This window comes from Equus przewalskii, chromosome 8 (assembly GCF_037783145.1).
Source record: "Equus przewalskii isolate Varuska chromosome 8, EquPr2, whole genome shotgun sequence".
Lineage (NCBI taxonomy): Eukaryota > Metazoa > Chordata > Mammalia > Perissodactyla > Equidae > Equus > Equus przewalskii.
In genome coordinates, this window is record NC_091838.1 from 25,509,101 (window position 1) to 25,523,797 (window position 14,697).

Sequence of the window (14,697 nt, forward strand, 5' to 3'; positions counted from 1 at the left end):
ATTCATCAAACAGCTTAGATATTTTATTTATCCAGTAATTTTGCTACCTTGTTGGCTTGATGAATGTCTTTTTAATTTAATACTTGTTATTTTACCATCAGAACTTTAAAGCCATACCAATATTAATGCAAGTGCTGTTTGGAAATAGAGATTATGTAACCATGTTTTAAATTCCAGATTCATAGTGTTCTAATTTATAGTAACTCATTACTATGAAAACTTTTAATTATTTTACAAGTATTGATTTATCTTTCTCAGGTATATTTCATTAAAGAACACAACATTGTTGCACCATATAAAATAGAAAGGGTGAGTAAAGCTTTTCATTTATTCTCAGCAATTTGTATAGTAATTATGAGCAATGAGATTTTGTGACTCTACATCTTTAATCAAATATAATAATAATGGATATTTAAAAGTTTGTTACCTAGCAGTTATAACAAAATTACCAAGGGAGCCACAGACTTTAGTCCAAGAAATTTCACTTAACTTTTTGACTTAAAAATAAATGTGTCTAATAGGGAAGAAAAACTTAAATTATTAGAGTAGAAATTGAAATCAGAATATGCATCATTTATAAGGTTATTTACTGGATTTTGCTGAGAATTTATTTTGAAAAATATTTGAGAAATTTTTATAGGTTATAAAATGCAATTATTTGAGAGCTCAATAGTAATTTACAAATTCTCTTAATTGGGTAGAAGCTTGAATACAATATCTGGTTTTCCAGGACTTGTCAAGTAAGCTTAGACATTACGTTTAACCATTCTGTGCTTTATTTGGTTCTTGATGCTTCAGCTTAGTGTATAATAAAGGGATAACTCTACCAAAAGAGTATTTACAGGACCTGGAGACAGGGCCAGTGCTCCTTATGATGACACTTCTGCGAATTAGGAAGAGCCACCCTCTCTGAACAGACACAGTCCCGCAGGCTGAATCTCGGTCCCAGTCGCAGGCAAGCCTGCAGTTTCTCGCCAGCAGTTGTGGAAGACGCAGACTGCATGCAGTGGCCTTTGGATTTTATGTACGAGAAATGAGTACATGTGTGGGTTAGTCAGGAACTGTAAATACTGAGATGTAATTGCTCTCAGGTGGTGCTGTTGGCATTTTGGGAAGCATCGTTCTTGACTGTGTGGGCTGTGCCTTGTATTACAGCCTGTTCCCACTCACTATATTACAGCCTCTACTACACTGTTCCCTGTTGCTGTCAGGCAATTCCACACATTGACAAAAGCCCTGTGGGGGGAGTGGGACACCCCCCAAGTTGAGACCACGCCTGGAGTGCTCTGCCTCTAAAGGCTCTCCTGATACCCACTTGAAGTACAAAGCTGCTCTTGGTCTGTTGGAAAATTATGTGAAAGGAAACGAGCGAGGTGGTCTGAAGCAAAGAAAAGTTCTTTTGTTCCAGTATGAATTAGAACACTAAAGGATTCTCAGATTTAAAGAAAGAGGGGACAGTGACATCGACCATGACAATACGAGATGGAGGAATGGGAGGCCCCAGCCCTGGTTCCTCTCACGGAGACACTGATTCAACAATACATGGACCCCCTTTCTCCCTTTGTGAGAAATCCAGAAACCAATTAAGAGCCCCCTGCACCCAGGTTAGCGTGAAATCTGCTGCACTGAAACTCGTAGGAAAATTTGTAGCGTCCTTTCACCATAGTCCCTCTTCTCAGCACAGTGCCACATGACTGGGAGGAAACTCCCAGCTCCCAGCTTCTCCTGGTGAGGGAAAGACAAGGCTGACCATATAGCCCATGTTCTGGCTTTTTGGGGTGCCTGCCTGAGGGACTGGCTTCTGTCTCACTTGCCTTGGAGCGCTGGCAGGACCTGGCCTACCAGGAGGCCTGGGGACCACTGAGAACAAGAAAGAGCTGGCATTGCGCTGCTCCTCCAGAGGGCCTGTGGCACAGCAGACAGAGGCCAGTCAGCAAAGCAGACTCTCCCTGAGGGAGAGAGAAGATTGGAGCATGCGACACATAAAATCAACCATTGTGATATATATGCACCCAACCTCAGAGCATCTAAATATATGAAGCGAACATTGACAGAATTTAAGGGAGAAATCGGGAGCAACACAGTGAAAGTAGGAGACTTCAGTGCTCCACTTTCAGTATTGGATAGGACATCCAGACAGAAGATCAATAGAAAACAGAGGACTTGAACAGCGCTATAGACCAAATGGACCTAACAGACACAGAACATTCTGCCCAACAGCAGCAGAATACACATTCTTCTGAGGTACACATGGAACATTTTCTGGGATAGATCACGTGTTAGATCACAAAACAAGTCTTAACAACTTTAAGAAGATTGAAATCATACCAAGTATCTTTTCTGACCACAGTGGAATAAAACTGGAAATCCACAACAGAAGGAAAATTCACAAGTATGTGGAAATTAAATGACGCTCTTGAACAACTAATGGGTCGAAGAAGAAATGAAAAGAGAAATTAAAAATATCTTTAGACAAATGAAAACAGAACATACCTAAACTTTCAGGATGCAGCAAAAGCAGTATTAAGAGGGAAGTTTATAGTGATATGCACCTAAACTAACAAAAATAAAGGTGTCAGATTTAAAAACCTAACTATACATCTCAAGGAACTGGAAAAAGAACAGCGAACTAAGCCCAAAGTTAGCAGAAGGGAGGAAATAAGTGTAGCAGTAAATCCGATGGACGCTGCTCCTTAGAGCTCTCATTCAGGGTGGGGTGAGTGGGGACACGCCAGGCACGTACATGCACGATTGAGCAGGGCGTTTGCAAATGTTGTTAAAGTGAAATGGTTTGACATGCTTCTTTTCTTCCTGTGATTTGACTTCTTTCCCTTTTTGTTAGGGCAAAATGGAATATGTCTTTGAATTGGATGTTTCAGGGAAAGTGGAAGATGTTGTGGAGACGTTGCTCCAGGTAAGCCAGTGCCTTACTCAGGCATTACTGGGCAGAGAATTCAAAGCAAACTTAGGCAGAAATTAGAAAAAAATTCGTATTTATACATCTTACCGAAATCATAATCTCTTGTATAAATGTAAAGCAGATTTGCTTAACTATGTTGAATTTGAAAACTGTGTATTAAGAAGAAGCCATAGATATATCAAAAGTGATCTTAACTGTTACTGAGTAACAGAATGATTGCTGTTTTTCATTGCTTCTAAGGAAATATCTTCATATCATCTGAGAGAAAAAATAAATTCATGTGTATTTATAATATTGTAGCTTCACAGAGCATCCTGCCTTGACAAGCTAGGTGACCAAACTGCTATGGTAAGAGTTTCTAAAGATCTGTGTCTTTATTCGAATTAACTTGGATTATATTTTCCTTATAAATACTTATATTCATACTTTGTAAACGGTTCTGTTTTAATAGATAACAGCTATTTTGCAGTCACGTTTGGCTAGGACATCATTTGACAAAAACAGGTGAGTTTTAATGATTTTCTTTCTGGATTATGACATCTGATTGTAACGTCTTCATCTGTATGCCTCATTCAGCCTGTCCACAGCCAATGAGGACGTGTGTGTCCAAAACTGCCTCACCGCAAACCTGCTTGTTTTAGGGAATGGCCCCGCCTCAGTGCAAGAGCAGTGTCAAGGCCTGCCTTGAGTCTTCTCCGTCCTGACATCTGTCAGTCAGAAAGGCCTGTCAGCTGATGCTCCTGAGATCTTTCTAGTCTGTCAGCTTCTGTCTTTTCACGCTGTTGTTGCTCAGTTCGGGCCGCCATCACCTTCCACTCAGAACACTGTAGCAGCTTTTAGCTTGTTTACCTGACTCCAGTCTTTGCTTCTCCAATCCTCTTTCTCCGCTGTGCCTAATGTACTTTTAAAATATGTTCTTTCTAAAGAACTTATTTAGTGATATCTCTTGTCTATTTAAAACTCTTCAAGACTTGCCATTGCTTTCAGGGTGAAATCCTAACCTTACATGGCACACAAACCGCTTATGTTCCAGCCCTGTTTACGACTTCTGGTTGCTGGTTGCTCTTCTTGAATTCTGTGTTCTGGCTCTTCGCATATGCATTCCCGAGTGTGCCACAGGCTCTCCTACCTCTGAGCCCTTGTACAGAGTCCCTCTGCTTAGAATACCCACCCTCCTGCGTCTTTGTGCCTGGCTAGCTCTTACCTATTCTGATCTCAGCTTAGCTGTCAGCTGTTCTAGAAAGTCTTTCCGGACCCTTCAAGCTCTGATAGTCACCACCTAAGGTATCCTCCACGGACCAAGAGGCTACATTCTTACTGGTCTAAGGTTTTTTTCATTGATTTTCTTGCCTTTTCTAAGTATATAATATATTTTCTGCAAATAATTATGCTTTTATATTAACCTGTTCTCTCATTTGTTGCTTGCCTCATATTGAGTAGATTCAGGCTATTTGTCTGTATCTCCATTTCCAGTACCACTATGTTAATTACCATTGCTTTATGGTAACTCTCGATATCTGGTGGTGCAGGGCCCCACACCTTATTTTCCTTTTTGACTCATGTCTTCACTGTTCTTGACCCTATGCACATCTCCGTAAATTTAGAATCAGCTTGACAGCTTCCATAAAAGAAAGCCTGCTGGGATTTTGATTGTGATTACTGGGAATCTGTAGTCTTTTCTCTATTGTTTGGGTCTTCTTTAATGTCTTCCTTGTGATTTTCTTCATAAAGGTCTTTCCTCTCTTGTGCTAGATTTGTTCCAAGTCCTTCATATTTTTGATGGTGTGGTAAATGATATCCTAAAAATTTTCCTTTTCAGTTTATTGTTGATATATAGAATGCAGTAGATTTTTGTCAATTCATTTTGTTTTTAGCAGTCCTGCTAAACTCTGTGATCAGTTCCGTTAACTTTATATGTAGATTCTTTAATGTGTAAAGAATCTTATGTATGAATTATTGCAGTCTCTATTCACTAGAAATCATTTTTATTTTAGATTTTTGCATTTGTAATCATTCTGGCTTAGGATAAAGTTGAAAGTATTGGTTGAGTGGATTCTTTTATGGATTATTAGTGCTAGGCTTTGGCTAGAAGCTTATGTTTATAAATGAGATTAGTTTGTAATATTCTGTTTTATTTCTATCTTTGTAAGATTTTTGACCCTTACACTACATTTTAAAGTGTGAAAGAACTTGGCGGTAAAGCCATCTGACCAAACTGTGTTTTCTCTGTTTATGTTTGTTTGCTGCTTTTTCTGTTCCACCTGTAGAGTATTAATTTTCTTTCCATTTTTATACTTGCAGAATATATTAGGTAAATAGATTGCCGAGGGAAGAATAGCTTCCATCTTAGGAAGGAAAAGGAATAAGAAGAATTAGTTTCTTTGACCTACTTAGAATGCATAATTTTTCTAAGTAATGATTTAGACTTCAATCCTGGGCTTCAGCATGACATTAATTTAAAAAATGGCTCACTATGAAAGTTTTAATTTATCCGGTCTCCAAAATGTTAGGCTGAAGAATTTGGGGAACAAATTTTTACAGTGTAAATAATATTGTATATTTCCTCTAAAAGGAAGAAGGTAAACTTTTGCTAAAATAAGCTTTCATCATATTTCTGAGGAAATACTTTTTTATTGAAGGAATAAAGGATAGCTATATTTCTTTTTCCCTACTGTTCATTCTGGAAATTTTCAAATCCTCACAAGTTGAAAGAATAATATAATGAACACATGCCTATGAGTCATTAGGTCTTAATTCATTAACGTTTTGCCAAGTTTACTTTAGTTCTTGCATGCTCATGCTCTTACTCACCTGCTTGGTCTGTGTGTGTCTGTATACATGTATATATAATGTATGTATGTATGTGTATATGTTATATGTATAAATAATGTGTGTATATATATATGTTTGTATTATATATATAAAATATGTAAGTATAATTTTTTTCTGAACCATTTGAAATTACATGCAAGACATCATGACACTTCACCCAGAACTACTTCACCATATATCTGTTAAAAGGATGTTCTCTGACATTCTTCCATACTATTATGGTGGGTAGGAGTAATTCTATAGTGTCATGTAATTTATAGCTCCATATTCAACTTTTCCCATTTGTACCCCAAAATGTCCTTTTAAAATGCTTTATTTTGGACTAATTTTAGATTTAAAGAAAAGATGTAAGGATAGTAGAAAGAGTTCTTTTCCCAAGCCTCACCCGGTTTCCCCTGTTCTTATGTGTTTAGTATGTCTGTGCTGCCATCTTTTGTTGGAGGTATCTGTAGATTTGTGATTTTTTTGATGTGATTGAAATTTTATTTTTCAGTTATTTCTTACTGGTATACAGAAGTAGTACAGTTCTTTTTTTTCTTTTCACATTGACCTTGTATCCTGTGACTTTTCCAAATTCACTCATTCGTCCTAGCAGTTTTTTTGTAGATCCATGGAGTTTTCTATACATGTAATCATTTAATCTGTGAATAATGACAGTTCCACAGAAATCCTTATGGCTTTTATTTCTACTTCTTGCCTTATTGCCCCATTTAATTAATAGATGTGGTGAGAGCAGACATCCTAGCCTTGCTCTTTTCTTGTAAAAGAAAGGGATTAAAATATTTCGCTGTCAAAGAATGATGCTAGCTGTAGGTGTTTTGTAGATGCCCTTTATCAAAATAAGGAAGTTCCTTTTTAGTCTTGCTTTGCTGAGAGTATTTTCAATAATAGGTTTAGAATGTTGTCAAATACTTTTTCTGCATTTGTTCAGATGATCATATTTTTTCTTCTTTACTCTGTTAATATTATGAATTATATTGATTGATTTTTCAATGTTAAACCAGCCTTTTATTCATAAGATAAATCGAGCTAGATTGTGATGTATTATCCTTTTCTACGTATTGCTTGCTTTGCTAGCATTTTGTAAATGATTTTTGCATCTGTATCCATGGGGATATTGCTCTATAAACCTTAATGTATTTGTCAGATTTTCCTGTCCGTGTTATATTAACCTCATAAAATGAGTTTGGACATGTTCCTTTATCTTCTGTTTTCTGAAAGAGTCTGTGTAGGATTGTATTTCTTCCTTAAATTTTTAATGGAATTTATTAGTGAAGTCATGTAGACCTGAAGTGTTCTTTTTTATTCAATTTATTTGCTAGACATAGGACTATTTAGGTTGTCTGTTTCTTCCTGTGTCTGTCTTGGTAAGTTATATTTTTCAAAAAATTTGTCTAGTTCTATAATCTAAGTTGTCAGATTTGTTGGTATGAAGTTGTTAATGTCCTTTTAATGTCAGTAGGATCTGTAGTGATGGTCCCGCTTTCATTCCTTATATTGATGCTTTGTGTTTTCTCTTTTTTTCTTTATCAGTTTTACCAGGTGTTTGCCAATTTCATTGACCTTTTCAGAAAGCCATTTTTTTACTTTATTGATTTTTTTCTCTGTTTTTCCATTTTACATAAAATTGATTTCCGCTCCTGTGATTTCCTTCCTTCAGCTTACTCTGGGTTGAACTTGTTCTTTTTCTAAGTTCCTACAAACAGTTTAGATCACTGATTTTAGACCTTCTTTTCATCAGTTCTCAACCATTCTCTCTTTCAATATTTTTTCTGCATCATTTTCTATCTCTTCTCCTGTAACCCGAGTTACACTTATGTTAGTATGTTTTATATATTCCCTCAGATCTCAGATACTCTGTTCTATATATTTTTTTCTCCTTTTGTTTCAGTTAGGACATTTCTTACTCATCTGTTTTCAGCTTTACTGGACTTTTTCTCTGCTGTGTCCAGTCTATTTTTAAACTTGTTTCTCTTATCCAGATTTTCATTTCTAGAATTTCCTTTGGGTTCTTGTTTATAATTTCTGTTTCTCTGATGAAACTTTTCACATATGTTGTCCGTCTTTTAGCGTATTTATTGTAGTTATCTTAAATTCTCCCTCTGATGGATCCAACATCAGAGTCTTCTTCTATTGAATCTTTTCTCTCATAAGCATGAGTCCTATTTTCTTGCTTCTTTGTGTTTCTTGTAGTTTTTAATGGTATGTTGGGTAGTTTGTTTTAAAAAGAACTGTAGGGACTGAACTAAATAATATTTACCTCCAGAAGTGTCATGTCCACCTGTTTTTCTGTCAGGCTGCTGGACTGGGGGGCTCTGTCAATGTAATCTGTAACTGAGCTGGGTTAAGGCTTTGTTGCAGCTACAGTTAAATTCAGGTCACCGCTGCCTCCAGCCCTTTTGAGGGCGTGATCAAGACTTTCTTCAACAGGCTTGGGATCTGAGTACTTGAAGGATTCTGGAGATATCTTTGTGCTTACAGCTGAGCCACCAGCTTTCTGAACAGAAGGAGAGTTCTCTGTGCTTTCCACCCCCCTTGACAGCATTTTGCATCTCTGCTCTCCAGTCCTGATCTGGCTTTGTGCTTCTCTGAAGATCTCTCTTCATCCTGCAGCCCTGACCCCTTCCATCATAGGTTGCTCCTCCTCCTGCCACTCACCCGTAGGTCTCTTCATTTAGGTTGCTTTGCATCTTCAGCTTTCTGATGGGTTTTAAAAATTAATGAGGATTATGTCCCTTATCTAGTTTGTTTTTGTTTTTAGGGTGAGAGCTATGAGGTCTCCTTCACATCCCAGCTGAAAGTGGCAGTCTGCCCCTGCTTTTGTCCCATTACTTATAGGGGACATTTATTTTTAACCCAGTAACATAACTAAGTAATTGCCTTAATATATTGATGATTTGGTTGTTTCCCCTCTAAATTTTTTTTAATTAGTAAAGGAAAAGAAAATGAACATTTTATGGCTAGCTAAATAATTTGGGGGGTAGAGGAGAAATCATCTTTGAGTAGTTTTACTGTAGTAAATCCACAGAAGAATATACTTTGGAACTGACGTTCAAGTAATTATGATTATGTACTTATAGCCTTATAAAATTTGAAATAAATGCTATCTATGCCAAAATGGTTTATATGACTATAAAAATAGGTCTTAATGACACAAAAATAGAAAATTATGTTAATGTAAGTGTAGTTTCAAGGCCAGTTCATTTTGAGAGGAATAAGAGTGCAGCAAAAGGGTTATTTCATATTATTTACTTGTCTGTATTCCCTTCTATAATACATAACATCATCTGTTTTTTAAAAATTCAGTTTTCATTATGCCATTTAAAAGAATGTCAGTTTTAGTTAAGCAACCAATTTATATTACCATTTTTCTTGTATTAAATGTAGATTTTAGACAAAATGTTATGCAAAGTCACACTGTAGCTCCTTTAGATAAAATTAAACTCAGAAAATAGACTTTCTGATTTTTCTTGCTTTTGCTGAAAAATATATTCTCAGATTCCAAAGTGTTTCTGAAAAGCTGCACATGGAATGCAAAGCAGAAATGGTGACACCTCTGGTGACGAATCCTGGACACGTGTGCATCACTGACACAAACCTGTATTTTCAACCTCTCAATGGGTACCCAGTAAGTAAAGACTGAAGAGTCAGTTGGAGACCTTTATTTTTTATTTATTAATTTTTTCTGAGGAAGATTCACCCTGAGCTAACGTTGATTGCCAGTCTTCCTCTGTTTTGTATGTGAGCCCCCATCACAGCATGGCCACTGATAGACGAGTGGTGTATGTCTGCACCCAGCAACTAAACCTGGGCCGCCAAGACGGAGTGTGCCAAACTTAACCCCCAGGCCCCCAGGGCTGGTCCAAGAGCTCCTTTCGAGTGGAGTGTTCATCTTTAAGCTCTCTTTTCTGTGAACTTGACTTCGCAATTACAGTGTTCTCATATTTTGGTGAGGATCAAAATTACCTCCCCCTCCAGCATCTGTGTGTTTAACAGGCTCTCTATGTAATCCTCGTTCACACTCACCCGAGTTTGAGCTCCTCTGATCTATTTTCAGTCCTTTTGAGGTCACTTGCTCTCAGTGTTGCCCCTCCCGATTTCAGTAAAGAGTTACTAGAGGTTTCTTCCTTTCTACTCAGAAGCACTTCTAGAAGAGATCAGTGAAATACACGAAGATTAAGAAAAAATGGGTGATTTCTGTATCTATGCTTATATGTACACGTATGTTGATATTTCTTGTTTTTCCTTAATTACAAATAAAATAGTTAGATCTGAATCTTTCCCAAAGAAACAGTGTGAAGTGGCCCTCTCCCAGCTGGTGCAGAGGTGTATGTCGAGATGCTGTGATTGGCAGCTGTGGTCCTCTCTCAGCTGGTGCAGAGGTGCATGTAGAGATGCTGTGATTGGCAGCTGTGGTCCTCTCTCAGCTGGTGCAGAGGTGCATGTAGAGATGCTGTGATTGGCAGCTGTGGTCCTCTCTCAGCTGGTGCAGAGGTGCATGTAGAGATGCTGTGATTGGCAGCTGTGGTCCTCTCTCAGCTGGTGCAGAGGTGCATGTAGAGATGCTGTGATTGGCAGCTGTGGTCCTCTCCCAGCTGGCACAGAGGTGCATGTAGAGATGCGTGATTGGCAGCTGTGGTTCTCCTGCCGAGCTGCTGGGACCACTCTTCTATTTCACAATGATTTTGGACTTCCTAGGCCAGAAAGTAAAGATAAACTTATATTTCTACAAGAAAATTTGTAAAGATTAGTTGTTTTATCTAGATCTGGCCCCTTTCTGGAATGATTCATTAAAAGAACAGAACTCCTAATACACTCTGATAGCGCAGTTGGACCATTTGGCAGGGCAGCTCAAAGAACAAGAGTGTGTTCTGCTGTAGAGGCTACATACACCCTGGAAATTCTCCAGTCTGGTCAGTCATTTCAGGTCGCTGAAACATCTAATACTGAAGCGAGAGATGATGCTATATCAGTTCTGTCCACCAGGTGGTGGGGCACACTCACCAAGCCGGCCAGTAGACACAATACAGGTTACTGATGGGCATGCTTTACTGGTGTAATAAATTGGCTTGGCCACTACAGTTACTATGGCTTGGGTCAAAAACTTTTGGAAAAATATCTGAGTATGTGCCATAGCTTCAGGATCCATAGTATGACCATTTATCCCTTCCCAAATCTCTGGGCTAGGATCCTTGGCCAGTCTTCAGGTACTTTCCACTGTTACACAACCTGGTCTCTGCAGGCTGCTCCTCCCTCTCACTTGGGAGGAAGAAGGTGGCCGTGTGGCCTTTTAGCCAATCTCAGTGCCTTTTCTAACCTTGTTTTTCTCTTATTAGTGTTTTAAGGCTCTAGAGAAGCAAGAAAATTTTTCTCTTCATAAAGAAAGAAAAAGTCTAGAGACCCTGCTTTGTACTATAGTTGTTTATGAGCCTTAATACACTATAGTTTTTAAGGGGATAAAAGACGGAATTGTAAAAAAAGATATATGTCAGTTCTAAGCACACCATTGGTCTATAAAAAGATAGCAAAATTTTTGAGAGGTTATCTATACTGATCCTTTCATCCTTTTCACTCAACCTTGCAGTCACCTGAAAGGTAGATGATTGCATTATCATTTTGGGGCACCAAGTGGGAGTAGGGAGATTTGTCCAGAGTCCTGAAGCTGGTGAAAAGGGACAGACCAGAATGTGAAGCCAGATAGGCCTGTTCTAAGATCTCTCTTTTCAGTTGTTCACTTGTAACACGTTGGGAAGGCAAGATTTGGTCATTTTTTCCCCTTTCTGATACTAAAGGACAGCTTCACATTGTGTCAGAATGTTGATGTTTGAGATTGTCTTTTTACTTTTAAAGAAACCTGTGGTCCAGATAACGCTCCAGGATGTCCGCCGCATTTACAAAAGGAGGCACGGCCTCATGCCTCTGGTGAGTTCAGGTGGAACGTCAGTTCTAGGTGGATGATTGTCACATCTTCAGTTTAGCCAATGGTTTATTGACTTATGAACACCCAGGGCATGTCTGAAAAGTGTAAGTATGTTGTATTGTAAGCAAATGCACTCTGAGTCTTGCTGTTCTCTTTTGGATGAGCTAGAAATTTATAAAGAAATAACTCCTCTGTGTAGGTAAGAGGGCTTTTGTGAAAATGCTTTTGGCTCCAAGAGGAAGAGGGCTAGAGTGCCCTTGAGTTTCTCACTCCTGTGTTCTCAGAGTCTCTGGGTTTACGCGGGGATAATGTTTGCAAACCAACCCAGTGCTACTTGCCACCGCCGGATCACGGCAGCTGGGTCTCAAAGTAAAATTGGGGACCTACTAGAAAATTAACTCTTCCGTGGAACTGTAATGTACTCACAGTTCACTTATATTAATTCAGCCTTCAGGTTTGGTGAGAGAGAGAGATGGATAAAATAACCGTTTCAATCGTACGAGCAGTTCTTCCCACCATGCTCTGCGTAAGCGCATATCCACGCTGATATTAGTCTTAACCGCTTCCTTTACAAACCACGCCCCACATAAGGTCTGATACCACGGTGTTTTAATTTTACATCAATATAAATTCATTTGTTCTCCTTTGAGGATTAACCAATAACTTGGTCGCATTACAAAAGCATTGAGCAATGTTTTTTTTTTTTCCTTTTTCTCCCCAAAGCCCCCCGGTACATAGTTGTATATTCTTCGCTGTGGGTCCTTCTAGTTGTGGCATGTGGGACGCTGCCTCAGCGTGGTCTGATGAGCAGTGCCATGTCCGCGCCCAGGATTCGAACTAATGAAACACTGGGCCGCCTGCAGCGGAGCGCGCGAACTTAACCGCTCGGCCGCGGGGCCAGCCCCAGCATTGAGCAATTTTAAGCAACTGATTTTTGTTTTTTATGTTTGTGAAATGTAACTTTTTTTCCGCCTGTGTTACCTAAAAGTTGACTCTCCATTTCCAGCGCTAATAAAGGGTTAGGGAAACAGATACTATTTAAAATCTCCTTTGGGCATAGAGTGCAGTCAGAAAAAGAGAAGAAATTGACATTGATGAAGTGGCTTCTGTATACCAGGCAATTTATAGACACTATTTCCTTTATGATTACAATCCCTGTGAGGTAGATGATATCTGACTTTACAAAGAAATTGAGACTCGAAGAGTTGACTCCCTCAGTTCTCTAACTAGTCGATGCTGAAAGCCTATATTTGGACCAAGGATAACTCTGCTTTCATCCTTTCTCCATTCCTGTCCTGTCTCTGCCTTACCAACACAACATTCACAAAGCTCACAGGGTTTTTTTAAGAATAATTGCAACTTATTAATTGAATGGATTATTCAATTATCAGTTGTTAGGTTGACATAATTATTATTTAATTTATAAAAGAATGCTGAACATTTGTGTTCGAAGAAGATTGTGGAAACATGGATCAGCCAATTTTGAATTTCAAAATAATACATTCACAAGGGCTGTTATCAATAAAAATATTCAACACCAAAAGGGATTTTACAAAGTTTAACTGAGGTACATGTCTCGTTCTCAGGAAATTTTCAGCATCACTGAATCAGTTTTATAGCTGGAGAATGTGAATACAAGACCTACAAATGAAAAATATGGATGTATAATTGAAAGGCTTTTATGATTATGTAGCTTATAGTGAGATTGCAAGATGACTACAGTGCTATTTGTTTTCTCTTTTCTTTCTGAATTTATAGGGCTTGGAAGTGTTTTGCACAGAAGATGATCTGTGTTCTGACATCTACCTGAAGTTCTATGAACCTCAAGATAGAGATGACATCTATTTTTATATTGCCACATATCTAGGTTTGTTGCTCAGCCTTCACTGTATCTGTTCATATGAAGGAAGTCCCACTCCTGAGTAACAGGGATAGGAAATAAGAGAAGAAAAATGCTACATCTAGAATCACCTCTCTGTGGTTCTACTTATTTCTTCTTGTCAGTAATTAGAGTTGGCAAAATGGCATTTTAAAAACGAAGGGAAACGTACGTGAGTTTTGGTAGTATTTCACTCCAATTGTGTGTTTTAAAACTCTGGATAAATATTTTGAAATGTTTTTTGTATTTTAACAGCCCTCAAGTTGAATGGATTATAAAGATCCACCTAATTATTTTTATGTGCATTCCTGTCTTATGTTGGTTTATGAAAACCAAGGCTCATTTTCTTAACATGAGACAGCGAGTTATCCAGTCATATGTTTGTGATCATTAGTTGTGGTCTTAATCACAAAGCTGGAAAACAATACAAAAGGGACACTTCAACCTTCTATACTCAATAAAGTACCCTGGGACTCAGGTCAATTTTATATTAATATTTCCTCAATCTTCCATGGAAAATGTGAATTTTCCCATCTTTATCAGAGAGAACACCTACATTTTTCTTTTCAAGCATAAACATATTAAGTTCTATGGTTGAATTAAATTATTCTTGTTTACAAAGTTGCCAGATGAGTAGAATGGAATGATTTTTAAAAATGATTTTTAAAAATAGACGTTGGGATTTTGTAAATACCATTTTAATTTTGTTTGCAGTTCTAATGTACGGTGAAACCATTATGAGATATATAAGTGAAGTACTCCCTTAAAAATGAAATTTTCCCTCAAGGAGGAATGGTTTCTTTTCAGTAAGGAATACTATATTTTATTTTACAGTAGGTTTAGAGTTCATATTTTTTTCTTCTCACCTTAAGCTATTCAGTATAACTTAATGCATAACTATAACTTTGGAGTAAGTTTACTGTTATCTCCTGCCTCCTGATTTAACTTTTTTTCATTTTATTTTTCTAACTATAACAAGATTACAACAAAAGACTCAGCTTTCATGGTGAATCCTAAAATCTCAAGTTAAAAATCTTGGCATGACCTAAAAAGTCTGTCTTCTGAAAAGCTGTCTGCTCTCTCTCAGTTTATTCCTGAGGTTGTTCAGACTTTCTTTGAGTTGTTCTGAGGATGGACAATGAGGAG

The 14,697-nt window shown here is 37.9% G+C and overlaps 1 protein-coding gene across 1 annotated transcript in view; it reads left to right on the forward strand.

Moving 5' to 3' along the window:
* NSMAF (neutral sphingomyelinase activation associated factor) overlaps window positions 1-14,697 on the forward strand; it is a 59,259-nt gene that overhangs the window by 26,664 nt on the left and 17,898 nt on the right. The window contains exons 6-12 of the mRNA XM_070630544.1: window positions 259-309; window positions 2,843-2,914; window positions 3,221-3,268; window positions 3,372-3,424; window positions 9,251-9,380; window positions 11,603-11,674; window positions 13,431-13,539. Of these exons, the coding sequence (XP_070486645.1) occupies window positions 259-309; window positions 2,843-2,914; window positions 3,221-3,268; window positions 3,372-3,424; window positions 9,251-9,380; window positions 11,603-11,674; window positions 13,431-13,539 (535 nt within the window). The remainder of the gene's footprint in view (window positions 1-258; window positions 310-2,842; window positions 2,915-3,220; window positions 3,269-3,371; window positions 3,425-9,250; window positions 9,381-11,602; window positions 11,675-13,430; window positions 13,540-14,697) is intronic.